This window comes from Phascolarctos cinereus, unplaced genomic scaffold (assembly GCF_003287225.1).
Source record: "Phascolarctos cinereus isolate Bilbo 61053 unplaced genomic scaffold, phaCin_HiC Scaffold_5;HRSCAF=322, whole genome shotgun sequence".
Classification (NCBI taxonomy): Eukaryota; Metazoa; Chordata; class Mammalia; order Diprotodontia; family Phascolarctidae; genus Phascolarctos; species Phascolarctos cinereus.
Genome location: NW_027555958.1, coordinates 59,892,545 through 59,909,789, shown reverse-complemented (window position 1 = coordinate 59,909,789; position 17,245 = coordinate 59,892,545). Strand labels below are relative to the sequence as shown.

Sequence of the window (17,245 nt, the reverse complement as noted above, 5' to 3'; positions counted from 1 at the left end):
TTCTTTAAGGTGTCAAGAGGTCTTTATTGAGATTATAGCACAGTTACACTTCTAATACCCTTTTCCACTTTTATACAATAGTTAAAAATGTTTGCTACAGTGCACGGACAGTTTAGCAATTATCAGAACCAAAGCTCAACTGCATCTTAAATAAATAATAAACTATCATAATTTAAAGTAAAATAACTGTACAATATGAAAATATAACAATACATAACATTAAAATCTACAATTCTGTAGAAACAAAATTGTAATTCTGCATTACATAAACCTTGCAAAGAAAAAAAATCCAAATAAACTTTTGGACCAAAGTCAATATTTTCCATTTTTTTAATTATCATGCAGACATAGCATTTCAAGCCATGCTATAGTCCATTGTTAAGTTTTTAATGGTTTCATTTAAGAGGAGAAAAATGCTTGCCAGTAGATTGTACCATCAACTGCTGCATCAGATAAATGCTAATAATCTGCTTCTTCTACAGTACATTTTGGAGTGGAGGTATACTGTTGCGTTAAAAAAAAAATAAGAAATTAAATGTCTGAAGCAAACACATTTTACCTTTTAGTCTGAAACAGATTAGAAAATAAAATAACCATCATCTCCCTGGTTTAAAATAAAAGGCCTATACCTCATAATGAATCAAACCAAGAAGCAGTTGTATATTCATTTTTAGTCCCATAATGACACTTACATATTAAAAACAACCATGACATTTTTGAGAGGCATACAAAAAACTTACCCCTAAATAAGTGATGCATACAATGGAACTGTGAGAACAGCAAAAGTCATTTCTGTTTATGCTTAATCTGTCTGGAACTAATTTAATTACATATATCAATTTTATTAAAGTATAGCTCAATTTAAATTTATATAGAAAATTGTCATTTAGGCAAAGAACAAGGAATGCATTTAATACTAAATTGTAAACACATTATCAACCTTAACTTTGAGTGCACAGTGACAACTTACGGGCTTCTCCAACATACTTTGGCAACAAGACTACAACAGGTCACAGCAGCATGAATTCACATGGAAGACTGAAAGCACTGCAAAATAATACTAAACACCCATACCTCCTAAGCAATAAGATAAACTGTGATAAGTGCCTCCTCTTGCTAAATCCCTCTCCCAGCCAGATGTTAGTTGTTTGAACTCTCTTTTAAAAAAAAAATAAAATAAACCCACCAAAAAAACCCACAAAAAAACCAATTCAGTCATCTTAAATCTCTGTGCTTTATCTGCATAGGTTGCCTACAAGTGTCCTCTAACCACTGTAAGTCCAGAGAGTTACAGTTCTGTCAGCCGATGATGACAAAAAGGAAAGATCCCGTGTGTGCCACCTGCACTGAATCACTTTGTCCTTGTGCTCCCCTACCACCATAATTGGAAGCTGCTTGGTGAGGTCCCCTAAAAAAAAGATATTGATTGACAACTATTAAAATGAACTGAGTAAATTTTATAGGCTTCTGAATAAGATTTCCTTATTTATTGGTTCAAAGTCCACATAAGTGCAATGTTAACTTGCATTATATTTTAGTTCACTATAAAAATACATACCATGCTACATTACTATAATTAGATAACATTAACAGAGTTGAACTGCTAAACAGTTCAACATGATTGGATAATGTTTGCATAGATGAAACTGGGTTAAAGAAACTGTTCATTATAGATCTACCATAGAAAATTAATTTATTCAACATCATTTATTAAGTGCTTATCATGTGCAAAGTGCTGTGATAAGAGAAATAAATAAGAATGCAAAGGATGAATTAATATATTCTTTTCTAAATCTTCTAGCATTCTTCAGCTCATAATGAAATGATACAATGCAATGAATGCTATGCTAATAGCATAAATACAATGCTAATTCAGTTAGTTAACAAAACAAATAATTCTGTACTAAAAATTAGAGCAACCATTCCAATTATTAAAGGTTAGAATACTGTTTACTAGGCTATGTATTAAAACACCTCTGAGAATATGTTGATATTATAAAAGTAAAATTAAAAAATATTTTGGGAAAATGCAGATACTAGATTAACAAGGAGGAAATGGTGACAGAGAATCTAAAAATGGCAAGGGGAATATAAACAGAAATCTAGTTAGAAGTAGCCAAATAAATTACCTTGTAAGTCTGTCACTTTTATTTTCATATCATAAGATCCTGTAAGTAAATAGTGAGCCCCAGGAGAGAATCTAACAGAGCGCACATCACTGGAATGAGGATGATAACTTTGTACCATTCGTCCTCCTCTGATGTCATACAACATACAGCTAGAATCTTCCTGACCAGTAGCTAAGAGACGGCCACTGGGATCAACAGCTACTGATGCCACGGCACTGCCTAAACAAAGGAAGTGGTTTTTTTTTAAATTAAAGATGTATTCATTTTTAAAACCAACCCAAATTCATTGTAAAAATAATAAAAACTCACTTTTAAAGAGTAGTTTAAGATTTACAAAGCTCTTCCCTCACCACAATCCAGTGAAGTAAGTAAAAATAGTAATTATCACAGCTAGGTGGCACAGTGAATGCATAACGTGCCAAGCCTGGAGTCAGGAAGACTCATCTTCCTGAGTTCAAATCTTGCCTCAGATATTTACCAGCTGTGTGACCCTGAGCAAGTCTCTTAACCCTGTTTTGTTTGCCTCAGTTTCCTCATCTGTAAAATGAGCTGAGGAAGGAAAATGGCAAACCACTCCAGTATCTTTGCAAAGAAAACCCCCAATGTGGTCACAAAGAGTTGGACACGACTGAAATGACTGAATTATCACAACTGACATTTATAAAATAGGATTAAAAGATCATAGATTTTTGAACTGTTAAAAACCATAGACACTATCAAGTCTAATCCCTTATTTTACACATGAGGAAACTAAGGCAGAGAGAGGTTAAGTAACTTGCCCAGGGTTGTGCAGCTAGTAAGTGACTAAGGCAAAATTTAAATTCAAGTCTTCCTGATTCAAATCCAGTGCCCTCCCCACTCTCTTAACTTTGAGTGCACAAGTATGAAAAGTGCTTTTACAGATATTATCTAATTCAATGCTTACAACAAGAAAATAAGGTGAGCACTATTATCCCCATGTGCAGATGAGAAGACTGAGTCTCAAAGATATTAAGTGACTTGCTTAGCACAACTACTACATCAGCACAGGAGGGATGAGATGCTTTCAAGCATAAAATTCTGAAGCTACAATGGGCCAGAAAAGGGAAAGCTGTCTAAGAACACAAATGTAGATACACAGGAAACATTGATGAAGTTTTTTGAAAAAGACTTTTGGTAACATAAGATGCCTGTCCTTCAGCAACTATTTTTAAAAGGCACCAGAAGGAAAATAATCAAGAACTCTAAAGAGAAACAGCAATAAGGTCTTCCAACCAGTCCAGGCCTGCCCAGTCTGACAGATAGCTAGAAGCCAGTAGGTACCCTGAAGGATAATGCCAGGGTAGGCAGAAGCTAGAGTGAACTGTGGCAAAAATGGCCTGAAGCCTGCAGGTTCTCTCATGAGGGATGCTCCAGTGGGGTTGAAAGTCAGCACAACCTCTAATAATTGAGGTCTGAAGTGAGCTAGAAGCAAGATTTAGCTCCCGTAACTGGGATCTGAAACCAGCAGAATCTTGGACCCTGGCCTGTCAAAGCCATCCTCCAATATGACAATGCAAAGTGAAATGTGGCTGCCTCATACCACTTTGAGCCACAGCCTGAGATAGGGCAAGTTCAATAAGTAACCATGTAGGGACAGAGGCCTGGGACTAGCATAATCTCCAACATCCAAATGAAGTGTGTTAGGGCCCCAGCTAGAAATAAAACCAACCTCCCCAACTGGGGATTAACGCAAGTAAAAAGACACCCAAAAAAGGTCAAAGAGCCAGTAGGAGACTACAGCAGAAGCCAGGGATTTTGGCATAAGGCAGGGCCTAGTATCAGCCAACCCACTAAGAACTGCAGTCTACAAATGGACTAGGACCAAGCCAGGCCTATGCAATCCATCCAAGATTATAGAAGCAGGCAGAACCAGGTTCGAGTCCCAATCCAGAAACAGACTGGAGATATGACCAAATAGAAGAAAACACTGAACAAAATTAAGAAATGCTACAGGTTAAGAGAAGTCCAGGAGGTTAATGCAGAAGACAACACTGTAAGTATAAGTAAAGCCTCAAGGAAAAGAATGGCTTGGCCACAAGGACTCCAAGAGTAACTGGAAGAAATGAAGAAATAAAAGATAAAATTAGAGCTCTTGAGGAAAAATTGGAATGAGAAGGAACAGCTTAGAACAGAAGGTGGAAAACCTTACCCAGGGAGTGACCTTCTTGAAAAACAGAATGAAGCAAATTTAAAAAAAAAACCTAGACACCATATTTAAAGAAAACAGATCTATTATAAACAGAGGGCAAAGTGAAAAACAGAATTTATCTTCTGAAAGAAAACCCAAATTGAAAAGATCTAGGAAAGTCATAGCCCAAATCTAGAGTTCTCAGGCCAAAGTGTATAGGGGAGGGGGCTTGGGGGGGGGGGAGACAACAACATATGTACTAGAAAACAGTCAAAAATAAAGAGTTCAAGTACCAAGAAATCACAATCAAAAATCACACAAGACTATGCTGCAAATAAAATAAAAGAGAGATGACCTTGGAATATATGGCATTCCAAAGAATAAGACTTAACAGCTAAGAGTAACATCCTGCAAAACTGGATATAATTCTAGAGGGAGAAAAATAGATTTTTAATAGAATAGTGAACTTTTAAGTATCAATGATGAAAATGCTAGAGCTGAATAGAATCTTTGAAACACATACACGAGAGACAAAAAAAAAACCCTAGAGAGGTAAATACATTTGAGCAACTGGTAGGGGCTAAATAATATTGAAGTGGTTACATTTTATTGGGGGAAAAGGGACAAATATCCCTTGAGAATTCCACCTCCTTCAAAGATCACAAGGAACTCAAAGGCCTTGTGTTTTATTCTATTTTGCTGGTTTTAAAAGAGGAAAGAAAAGAAATACACTAGAAAAGAAATGGGGAACTTATTCTTTCTCATAACTGAAATGCTTGGTAAGAGAATACAAACCTTGGGAGGAGAGTAGGCAACTCATCAACCTCATGACCTGAACAAAGATGGGGTGAACACAAAGTCTGATACAGAAATGCATTAAATTCAACAAAGAAACAGGGAAAATATGAGGGGATGAGGGAAAGGGTAGAGTCAGGGAGGAAACAGTATTAAGCAAAACAAACTAACTTCAAAAGGATGATTAAAAGGAGAAAAAGAAAGTGTTAGGATTCAGTGAATAGGAGTGTGGGTTTGGCAAAGAGAACAAGGGCAAAGGAGTAGAGATAAACTACTTCCATTATAGATTATTAGTGTTGATCACATTCCTTTTCTTTCACCTTTCTCTTTTTAGCTGAGGCAGCTAGGTAGTAAAGTGTACAGAAAAGTGCTGGGCCTAGAGTCAGCAAGTCCCGAGTTCAAATCCAGCCTCAGACACTTACTAGCTATGTGACTCTGGACAAGTCACTTCACTTCTATTTGCCTCAATTTCCTCAACTACGGAAATAAGGATAATAACAGCCCCTACTTCTCAGGGTTGTTGTGAGGATTAAATGAGATATTTGTGAAGTGCTTAACATAATAAGGTATGGCACGTACTAGGTGCTATATATATGTGTGTATATGTGTGTGTGTGTGTGTGTGTGTGTGTGTGTGTGTGTGTGTGTGTGTGTGTATATATATGTATTCTCTCCTCTTACCCCGCCCCATGACCTTCTTCTTCTTTGTAAAAGAGTAAAGAGAAGAAGAAGTATAAGAGGATATGATGGAAAGAAAAAACAAATCAACAATTCTAACCATGAATGTGAATGGGAGAACTCACCCATAAAACAGAAATTAGTAAAATGGATTAGAAAGCAGAATCCAACAATATGTTATTTAGAACAAATATATTTGAAACTAAGATTCACACATGAATTAAAATGAGGGATTGGAGCAGAATTTATTATGTATCAGGTGAATTCAAAAAAGCAAGGGTGGTAATCATGGTCATAGGCAAACGAAGAGGAAGAGTTAAACAGGGAACCCACGCTGTGCTTAAAAGCACCATATGTAAAGAAATAAAATCAGTACTACACACAAATATGCGCTGAACAGCACAGCATCCAAGACTTAAAGGAAAAGCTAACTCAATACAGAGAGAAATAGAGAGCAAAATTGTAATAGTTGGAGTCCTCAATGTGCCTCTTTCAGACCTGAACAAATCAAACTAAAAGATAAAAAAGAAAGATAGTCAGGACCTGAATAGAATTTTAGAAAAATTAGATATGATGCATCTCTGGTGATTACTGAATGGGAACTAACCATGTACACAGGCATAAAAGAAGAATAAAAAATGCAGACAAATAAATAAATAAATGTTAGGTACATGTTTCACTGGATACAAAACAATAAAAATTATACCCAATAAAAGGCCATTGAAGAAAAGATTCAAATGAAGATTTGAAGATTAAATAATTTAATCCTAAAGAATTGGTGAGTCAAAGAACAAATCATAGAAACAAAAAATTTTATCCAAAAAAACGCCCAAAATGTGACAATAAACCAAAACTTTTGCAATTCAGCCAAAGCAGTCCTTAGGTCAAATTTATCTCTAAATATTCTCATCAACCAAAAAACAAACAAAAAAACCAAACAAATTATTAAGCACAAAACTAAAAATAACAATAAAAGCCAACTTCTTTTTCTTCAAGATGGTAAGATAAAGGAGTTTAAGGACTACTTCTCCACATTCTAGATTATCAAGGGCAATTATGTGTTACTCTTCTAATTCTGGAAGTCAGGCTTTAATGGGGGAGGGACTCTGAAGAGGCAGAAGGGAAACCTGACTTTTGTCAGAGGGTTGGAATGTAGAAGAATATCACATTGAGTCAGAAAAAAATAAGAAAAACTGTATAATTTTAAATTAAAAACCAACTGAAACCTCTTCTAGAAGAGAACAGTTAGTCAGTCGTCTTCCAAGGAATCATAAAGCAGAACTACCAAAGCTGTGTAGTAGTAGTACTGAGGCAACAATTTGATGATCTGATAACAACAAAGACATGTCTTTCTAAGACATGTCTAAGACGTAAGAGAGAACCTCCCAATATTTATGAAAAAAAGATGACAACTACCCAACTTCTGCAAAATGATACTACCAGAAAGAGTTTTTAAAGTATTGTCATTAAAAGATCATTAGTTACTTTGAAGAGGTCAGTTGAATGAGCTCTTAATTGCCAAATACGATGGCCTTTTCTTAATCCTCACCTTTTTTGACTACTCTCTGTTGACACTAATGACCACCCTTTCTTTCTGGATATTCTCTCCTCATTGGGCTTTGTGATGTTACTACCTCTTGGTTCTCCTCCTGTCTTAACTTGTCCTTCTCAATGTCATCATCCATAACCTGTCCTCTAACTATGGGTGTACTCCAAGGCTTATCCTAGGCCCTCTTCTCTCTACACTCACATTTGGTGACCTCATCAATTTCCAAAGGTTTAATTATCATCTCTATTCAAATTATTGCAAGATCTATATACCTATTCCCAGTCTCTCTCCTGAACTCCAATCTCACATCTCTGCGTACTGGACATTTCAGAATCAATGATCCATAGGTAACTCAAAGTTAACATGTTCAAAACAGAACATTATTATTTGAGCACTACTGTGACCTATAATTCCATTTGCCAATAGTACCAGCATCCTTCTAGTCACACAGGTTTACAACCTTGCTAAGTCAGCTTTGAATCGCCATTCTCCCTCACCCTACATATCCGATAATCTGCCATTCTTATCATTTCCACTTCTATAACATCTCTCAAATCCATCCCTTCTTACACAGCCACTATCCTAATCAGGCCATCATCATCTCTCACCTGAACAACAGGTGAAAATTCAACAGCCTTGGTTTCCCTGCCTCAAGTTTCTCTTCTCCAATCCATCCTCCACATAGCTGCCATAGTATTTTAACAAAGTACAGATCCAACCACATCACTCCCCACTCAAACTTCGATAGCTCCCTATTGCCTCCAGGATAAAATCTAAACCTTTCTCCAACCTACCTATCTAGTCTTATTATATCTCCCCTTTCCACACTTTATGATCCAGCCAAACTAGCCTTCTTAAGTTTTTCACAAATGATACTACATCTTCTGTCTCCTTGCCTTTGCATTGGTCAGCTCCCATATATGGAATATGCCCCGTCCTCACCTCTACCTCTTAAAGAGTCCCTTGTTTCCTCAAGACTGAGCTTAAGTACCACCTTCTATATGAAGTCTTTCTTGATTCTTTGGCTCCTACTGCCCTCTCCACCCCTCAAAGATAAATTTGTATTTATTTTTGTGTATATACATGTGTACATCTAATATATATTTATTTTATATATGTAAATATATAATATACACAAATATTATCTCCTCCAATAGAGTGTAACTCCTAGAGGCCAAGGTCTACTTCATTTTGTCTTTGTACTGCCATTCCCTCGAAGATGGCAGGTACATAATAAATGCTTGTTGATTGTGTGACGCCAGTTTGCAAAGGATTGAGAAGTGAGGGCAACCAGTATGGGCAGATTTTTCTAAGAATTTGGCTAAGAAATGAAGAAGAGATATAGGATAATAGCTTAAGAGGATGGTAGTACGATCTAGTGAGCATGTTTTCAGGATAGGATGGGTGGATATGTTCATAAGCATGTTAGAATGTGAGATGATTGTGAAGGTGATATTCTGGAGAAGAAAGGAAGAGATAAAACATGTACAGAAGTTAGCCTTGACAAAGAAAAGAACATCTCCAACACAAACTGGAGTAAAGGAGGAAAGAATGTTGAAGGATATCAAGGGTTTGTGAGATGTAAAGAAGGGAAGAGGAAGGGCTCATGGCAAATGGCCTCAATTTTCTTGGTAAAGTAGGAGGTGGGGTCTTCAATTAAAACACCTGGGAACAGAAGTGGTTCTGGAAGCATGAGAGGAGATGGTTTGAAATAGCTTCTGTGGAGAGTGGAATACAGAATCAATTAGAGTGAAGTAGAAGTATTGCCCTATTGTGGTGAGAGACGTAGTAGAAACTACATGACATATATTTGTAGTATACCTAGTTAGCATGGTTGTGTGACTTCCACCAGCTTTGTTCAGCAATATGAGTTAGAGCAAAGAAGGCAGATGAGGATAATCCAGTGTTGGGATTTCACAAGTTACGGATAGTAGTAAGACAAGAGAACAAGGAATTTGAGAGTAGAGAACAGAGTTGAACTGGTTAACTAAAGGGTGGAGATTGGGAAGGAAAAGGAGTGAAGCCAGAGCAGATGGTCTGGTAAAGTACCAACTGGTAGACGGATTGAAAGATATAGTGAGGATGAAAAATTAATTTAGGTGGTTTCAGAGAGAGGGGGAGGAAAGGAAGTAAAGATAACAAGTACAGACACCTATTTCAAGGAGTTTAAGTAAGAAATTGAAGAGAAATATAAAATGACAGAGTCTAGTAAGGGTTCTTTTCAAGATAAGGGAGAGTTGGATATGTTAATTGTATCATCAAGGAAAGAATGAGAGTGAGAGAGAATATAATTATAAAAAAGATGGAAGAATATGTTTGGATAAAGGAGTTTCAGAGTAGAACACGGAAGTGAAACACTTTTGAGTAATAGAAAAATCAAAGATGTAACCACTCCTGAGTGTAACTGAGATGAATGGAAAAATAAGTCATGGTGTTCAGAAGACACAGGAACTCAAGGTTAGAGTGTTTAAGGGAACATCAACATATATGCTGAAATATCCTTGTAGAGGGGTGGGAAGTGGGTTGAGGAGGAAAATTATATACACTTGAAAAAGGAGGAAGAATGACCTTGGGGCTGGTAGCTAGCAGCCACCAGAAACAAGAGTGGATGACAGAGTGACCCTGAATGAGAATTTGCTGAATGATGGTGGGAGAGAGTCAGGAGGTGGCACTGAAGAACAAGAGGCATTTCAACTCTTCCACGACCTATTATCAGGGAATATGAGAGAAGGTTCCACCAGGACTGGATCTTCAAGCACAAGATCTTCAAGCAAAGGTTGGATTGTTGAGTATGTTTTAGGTGATTTGTTCAGATATGAATTGAAGTAGATGGCTTCTTCCAACTTTGAGATCCTCTGATTCTATAAAGTGTTAAAGCCACAATTCAAATCCAGACCTCCTGACTTCCAGTCCAATGTGCTATTTCACTATGCAACACTAACTCAAATTAACTGATCAAGGTTCTCCAGGTGCTTGGTAGCAAACCAAATCATTAACTCAGCTTATCAAGATCAATAACACTGAGAAATTCTTGCTCATAAATTAACAAATATTCATTTTTATACTTATGTGCAAAGCAATGTACTAGGTGCTAAAGAAAAGTTCAAAAAATTATCAGACATGGGGCCAGAGAGGATTCTGACAAGATGGCAGAGTAGGTCAGAAAATTCCAAGTTCTCCAGACCCCTTCCACAAACAAGACAAAATAGCACCTCAAGCATGAATGTAAAGCAACAAAAACAAACAAGAGTTGGGGCCAAAAGGTGGTCCTCCTGGGACAACTGGAGAAGATCAGAAGAAAGGTCCCAGGATGGAGGTTTGGCCAAAGTGAAATGTAAACACCTCCAGGCTAGCTCCACTGAAACAACAAGCAGTAAGCCCTTGTGGCAGCTGGGTTGGAAGGCAGCCTCAACTTCAGCCACAGGAATTTTCACCTCCCAGACACATGGGAAGTTGGGCCTCTGAGCAGATGAAGATTGAAGGAGCCAACGAGACACAGTCCTGGGCAAGAAGCAACACATGCCTGGTGAGTTCAGAAACAGTCGGGCAGGGACACTATGGGCAATTACAGAAGGGTTGAGTTCTTGGTCTTGTTTCCAGGCCAGAGGGGAGAACTGAGGGTCATAGCCACTGGAGGGTTCTCAGGAAGCAAAAGCATTTACAGCATAGAGTGCCTGGGGGCCCTAGCTGTGACTTGAAGAGAAAAAAGAGCACAGAGGTTGGACCCAGGACAAAGCTCAAAAAATAACAGTAAGTAAGGACCTGAGGCCACAGGCACCATCCCCCAGGATTAGATGTGATTATAATAATAAGCAGCTAATTTTTTTTTAAATGAGCAGGCAAAGTAGGTATAACCCAACCATAGTTACTATGGGAATACAGAAGACAGGCATTCATCTTCAGAAGAGGATACTGAAGCAAAAAAAAAAAAAGCCTCTCCTATCCTAAAGAGTAACGTCAAATGGCTGAATTCATAGAAGAACTCAAAAAAAGACTTCAAAAATCAAATAAGAGAGATTGAGAAAAATTTGGAGAACAGATCAAGAAGAGAAAACATAAGAATAATTGAACTACCTGAAAGCCATGACCAAAAAAAGAATCTTGACATAATTATACAAGAAATAATTAAAGAAAATTGTGCTGAAGTGTTAGAACAAGAAAGGAAAGTAGAAACAGAAAAAATCCACCAGTCACCACCTGAAAGAGAACTTTGGAGGAAAGTCTACAGGAATATCATAGCCAAATTCCAAAGTTAAGGAGAAATATGACAAGAAACAAGAAAAAGCAATTCAAATATAGCAGAGCCACAATTAGAATTACACAAGACCTAGCAGTGGCTACCCTAAAAGACCACCGGTCTTGGAATACTACATATCTAAGAGCAAAAGAACTGGGGTAACAGCCAAAAATATCATACCTAGCAAATTTAAGTATAATCCTGAACCAAAAAAAAATGACATTTGATGAACTGACAGACTTTCAAGATTTTATTGCAAAAAGACTAGAACTAAATAAAAAATTTGATATACGAGATCCAAGAGAAATATAAGATGAACATCAAAGACTAATTACAAGGGACTCAACAAGGACAAATTTTTTACTTTTTTATACGTGGAAATGTAAATTGTATGTCTAAAACTGTCATTTGAAAGAAAGAATAGGGTAGAGCTGAGCATGATGTAATTCTAAAAAGCAAAATGATGTAGGAAAAGCTAAAAAAAAGTATACAAATGAGGAATGAGAGGAAGAACTGATACAGAGGGTGGGGGAGTGGTGGGTAGTTCTGGAACCCTACTCTCATTGGGAATGAATAAAAGAGGGAAATGTGTGTGTGTGTATATATATATGGGTATAAAAGTCTTCTAAATTCAGAAAATAAGAGGGCAAGAAGGTACGGAGGGAGGAGAGGATAAGGGAGGTATAGAAGGCTGTGTAAATTAACAGGAATGGGATAAAGGGAACAACATATATATTTAGAAGGGTATAAAAAACTTCTAAATTCAGAAAGAAATAAGAGGGTAAAGGGGCAGAGTGGAGGGAGAGGACAAAGGAAGTATTCTTGGAGCGGTAGTTTGTTAAGGAATAGGAGGACAAAGTAGTGGGTAGAAGTAAAGTAGAGGAATGAGGAGGGATAGGAATAGGGTGAAAAGGATAGTGAGGAAAACAGGAAGAAGGAAAATATACAAGTAATTATAGTGTAGAATGTGAATGGGATTAATTTACTCACAAAATGGAAACTGATAGTGGATTAAAAGTTTGAATTCAACAATACATTGCTTTTTAGAAATGCTATAAAAAATAAGAGATACACACAAATATAAAATAAAAGGTAAGGATTAAAATTTATTATGTAAAAAAGCAGGAACAGTCATCATAATCTCAGACAAAGTTAAAGCTAAAGTTAGATTTAAACAAAAGAGAAAAATAGGGAAACTATACAATGTGTCAGCAATATTAATCAATATTTATAGACCATATAAAATAGACAGTAAATAAATATATGAGAGTATACCTGCCAAAACAGACACAGTAACTATACAAATATAAACACAAAACACCTTTTATACAGAGTTAGATCTAAATAATTTAAGTAATATTTATTGTGCATGGGTACATAAACCTAATATAATAAAAAAAATACAATTTTACCTAATTAATCTATTTATATAATACCATCCCAATTAAATTATTTTTAAATTACCTTATTTAGTCAAAAAAAATAACAACAGCTCATTTGGAAGAGCAGAGGGTCAGGAACTTCAAGGAAACCAGGGGGAAAAGATGCAAAGGAACTAGATTCAATAGTATCAGACCTTAAACTATCTTATAAGGTGAGAGCAGTGTTGAAGCATAAAATGGATAATTTTCATTATTTTAAAATAAAATTTTCCTGTATAAAAACTATGTAGCCAAGAACAGAGAGAACGCAAAAAAAAAAGGGAAAAAAACTCTCACAATCTTCCAGAGAGAATCCAGAGAGATTGTTGTGGTGTAAGAAATGATGAGCTGGTGGATCTAGGAAAAATATGGAAAGGAAGATGCTATCCACCTACACAGAAACAGATGACTAGTGGTAATAAGCATAATACAGTCTTATGCATATGTGTTTGACTATATATGTATATATGTATATGGATATCTACATATATGTATGCATGTGTGTATAAATATATGTGTATATGTATATGTGTGTGTGTGTGTGTGTGTGTGTGTGTGTGTGTGTGTGTGTGTGTGTATAAAAATATATCCATGCTTAATTGTAGCCTTCTTGGAGGCGGGGGGCAATTAAGTAAAAAGTACACAGCAGAGGACAAAATAAAATATACAACGAAGCCAAGAAAAGATGGACAGCAGTGCAAATAATGTGTAATATTTATTACATAGGTTTTCTTGAAATGGAAATTCATTGCTTTATATTGAATCCTCTCATGTTTTGCTGTGTACATGTTAATGGCATTTTTTTCTTTTCTTATTTTGTATTTAAGTTTAAAATAAATTAAAAAAAATAAAGAAAAAATTTATCAGATATGGTCTTTGCCCTCAAAGCTCACAATCTGGGAGAAACAAAATAAGGAAAAGTTAAATAATAAAGGATTTAAAAAACTGTTCTTCAAGAAACAATTCAACGCAACAAACATTTATTAAGCATAAACTCTGTGAAAGAAACTGTACTCGTCTAGCGGTGTACAATTTTTTTAAAGTCAACTAAAAAAGTTATGCTGCCCATTGGGGGAATAAGATATTTATATAATTTAGTGTAGAGGAGAGATCAAACAGAATGGCCAGATTCAAGGAGAGAAAGATTACTCCTAGCTAAAAGGATAAGAGGCTTCATGAAAGAGGTGATATTTGAGATAGATCAATACAGATGTTACAAGGTAGCACATGATTAATCTTCCAAACAAACAGTATGGATAATGTGTTATGATTTCAGAAGAAAGGGCAATGATTATGTCCTTCAGTGACTGAGAAGGCGCCACATAGGAGAAAGGATATGATTTGGATTTTGCAGGATAGGTAATATTTTAAATAGATGCAGTGAATTCTAGGCAAGGAAAATCATATGAGCTAACAAGTGTGGAAGTAGAAAAGCAAAAGATATATTTGGAGGAGAGTAAAAACACTAGTTTAGCTATTAGATTTATTTATTCTTTTAATTCATTTTTTCAATTACCAAGCATTTATTTAGCTGGTAGGTTTATGATGGGAGTAGGAAATAATTCTGTGAGGGTAAACAGAGGCTTGATGATACAAATCTTGGAAAGTGAGGCTAAAGAGCCTACATTTTATTTGCAGAAAAAAGTAACCACTCAATATTTCTAAGAGTGAGATGATAAAAGCTGTGTTTTTAGAAAATTAGCTTTATAATCACACATATTATGAAACAGAGAAAGTAAAAATTAGAGTCAGTAGTAAAAGTTTGTAAAAGAAAATACAGGTAAAGGGTGAAAATATTCCTGAATTAGAGTGCTAGTAGTAAAGATGGAAAGGAAAGGGTCACACTTAAGACATTTTGAAGAGACAGTAATACTTAGCAACTGGTTAGAAGAGAAAGCTATCAAAACTACTGCAAGATTTAAGACCTGGGTGACTATTACCAGTAACAGAAATAGGAAAGCCAGGAAGCGTTGTTTTAGACACGTTAAGGAAAAGATGACTCGGGGGCATCCACATGGAAAAATTCAACATGATTAGAAATGCAACAATGAAATCTGGGACAAAAATTAAGACAGAAGATATAGATTTAAAGGTTGTCTCTACAGAGGTAATAATCAAAATTGTGGACATAGATAAAATAGCCAAGAAAGCATATATAGGGAAAAGCAGAAGTCCAAGGACCAAACCTTGGGAAATGTTTACATTTGCAGGAAGAAAGAGATGCCAATGAAGAAAATAGAAAAGTGATCAGGGATGGCAGGAAAAATAGCATAGTATTCCTATACCAACACTGAAACTAAGGGTTCAAGAGTGTCAAGGAGGGTACAAATAAGCAAAGAAAATTGCTAAAAACATAAGAGAATTCAGAGAAAAGTCCACTGGATTTGGTGATCAGGAGTTTACTGATGACAATCAAGAGTTCTGTTTCAAAGCGGGAAAGGGAGACAAGTCAGATTGTTGAAATTTAAGGAGATGGGGTAGTTAAAAAAGGTCAAGGCAGCAGAGGTAGAAGTTTGCCAATGAAAGGAAAGTGATAAATAGCATGTTAACTACAGAGGACAATATTAATATAAAAGTTAATAAGATGAGAAATTGTCACAGAGTGCTGGACTTAGAGTCTCCAAGATCTGAATTCAAATCCCACTTCTGATATGTGCTAGGTGTGTGAGCCAACTCAGTTTACTCATCTGTAAAATGGAGAAATACTTGCAGTACTTACTTCATTGGATTGTGGTGAGTTTCAAATGAGAAAAGGAGATACTTCTTAGACCTTAATACACTATATAAATAAGTTATTATCATTATTATTACTTTCAATTATGTGGATCATCTGGTCATCAGAAAAACACTTACCTAAGAATCAAAAGGTCTAAGTTTTAGTAGTAGTTTTGTGACAAACTTCCTTTGGGACCTCATGCAAGGCCCTTAACTTCTCTACACTCAGTGATAACAACTGCCCTACTTATCTCAAAGAATTATTATGAAGAAAAATGTCATAGTCAGGGGGAATCACTGAAAGCTGGAAAGGACCCTCAAGAAAAGTGAAAACACTTAGAAAAAATTTAAAGAGATATAGGAACATGAAGTATTAACATTATCATTCCCATCATTAAAAACAGGAATAAAAAAATTCAGAGTAAATTTTAAAATTCTGATATTATATACAATTATTCAGTTAGGTTCAAGAAAAACCTACCAGTTCCATGGAATGTTGTGCCAACAACCCGAACACAGCTTGGTACTCGAAGGTCCCAGAATCTAACAGTCTTATCTTGGGAACCAGATGCAATCATCCATCCGCTCCAAGTATAAAGTGCTAAAATATGACCTGTGTGTAAAAAAGATCATATAGCAGGTTAGTAAAATAAAACTCTCTCCAACACAGATAAAACTCAGTACTCAGTAACTGGGAATGGATAGGACTATTCTAATAGTGATTTGCCATGTGTCTCAAATGTGGTTAAACAATTTTCAAACAACTACAATGCAATAATAGACACAACCCTACATAAAAATCCTACATTCTGCTGTCCTGTCCAGGTGTGGAGGTGACACTGTATAGTGGAAGGTGATGCCACCAGAAAGCCTAGTGATGGACAGAATACCTACTACTGAAGATTGAGCCTAGGTAGTTCACCTGATGAGTTATCCCATTATGATTTTTTAAAATCAGAATCATGAAAGCCACATAGTAATATACTGACAGGTTATGATCTAAATCAGCAAAGTGAATAACTATACTGGTGACAACCTAGGCCTTTGAAGTAATATATATAAAACACTAAACATGATGTTAACAGAAGATATCGTGACAGAACGGATAGTGCTAAACTAAGAATCAGAAAGTCCTCAGGCTGAATCCTGCCTGACAGTTAGTTGTGTGATCTTGGAAAATCACTTAATCTTTCTGTGCCCCAGTTTCTTCATTTTTAAAATGTGGATAACACTTGTATTCAGCCTCATAGCAATGGTGTGACACTCAGATAGGATTATGTGTGTAAAGTGATTTGTGAACTTTAAAACACTATAGCAGTAGTAATAGTAACAATATTATTCATGAGTTAGTCAACAAGCTTTACTGTCTTATTGCCAGACGCTGTGCTAATGCTGGGAATGGAAAGAAACAGAACACTAGTTCCTGATCTCAAGGAGCTCACATTCTAGTAGAGGAGACATGTAAACAATTAGGTGTAAACAAAATTTATATGGCGTAGACAGAATGGGTGAGAGGGCAAGGCATTAGCAGCTGGGGGGAAATGGAAGACCTCCTAAAGAAGGTAACATTTGA

At 36.1% G+C, this 17,245-nt stretch overlaps 1 protein-coding gene across 2 annotated transcripts in view; it reads right to left on the bottom strand.

The window, feature by feature from the left end:
- The window catches only part of WDR47 (WD repeat domain 47), a 75,137-nt gene continuing 57,892 nt past the window's right edge, over positions 1 to 17,245 (bottom strand). For both annotated transcript variants that reach the window (XM_021000540.2, XM_021000543.2), the window contains exons 13-15: positions 16,154 to 16,285; positions 2,130 to 2,348; positions 1 to 1,408 (exon numbers count right to left, since the gene is read on the bottom strand). In XM_021000540.2, coding sequence (XP_020856199.1) covers positions 1,266 to 1,408; positions 2,130 to 2,348; positions 16,154 to 16,285 — 494 coding nt within the window. In that variant the 3' untranslated portion in view covers positions 1 to 1,265. The remainder of the gene's footprint in view (positions 1,409 to 2,129; positions 2,349 to 16,153; positions 16,286 to 17,245) is intronic.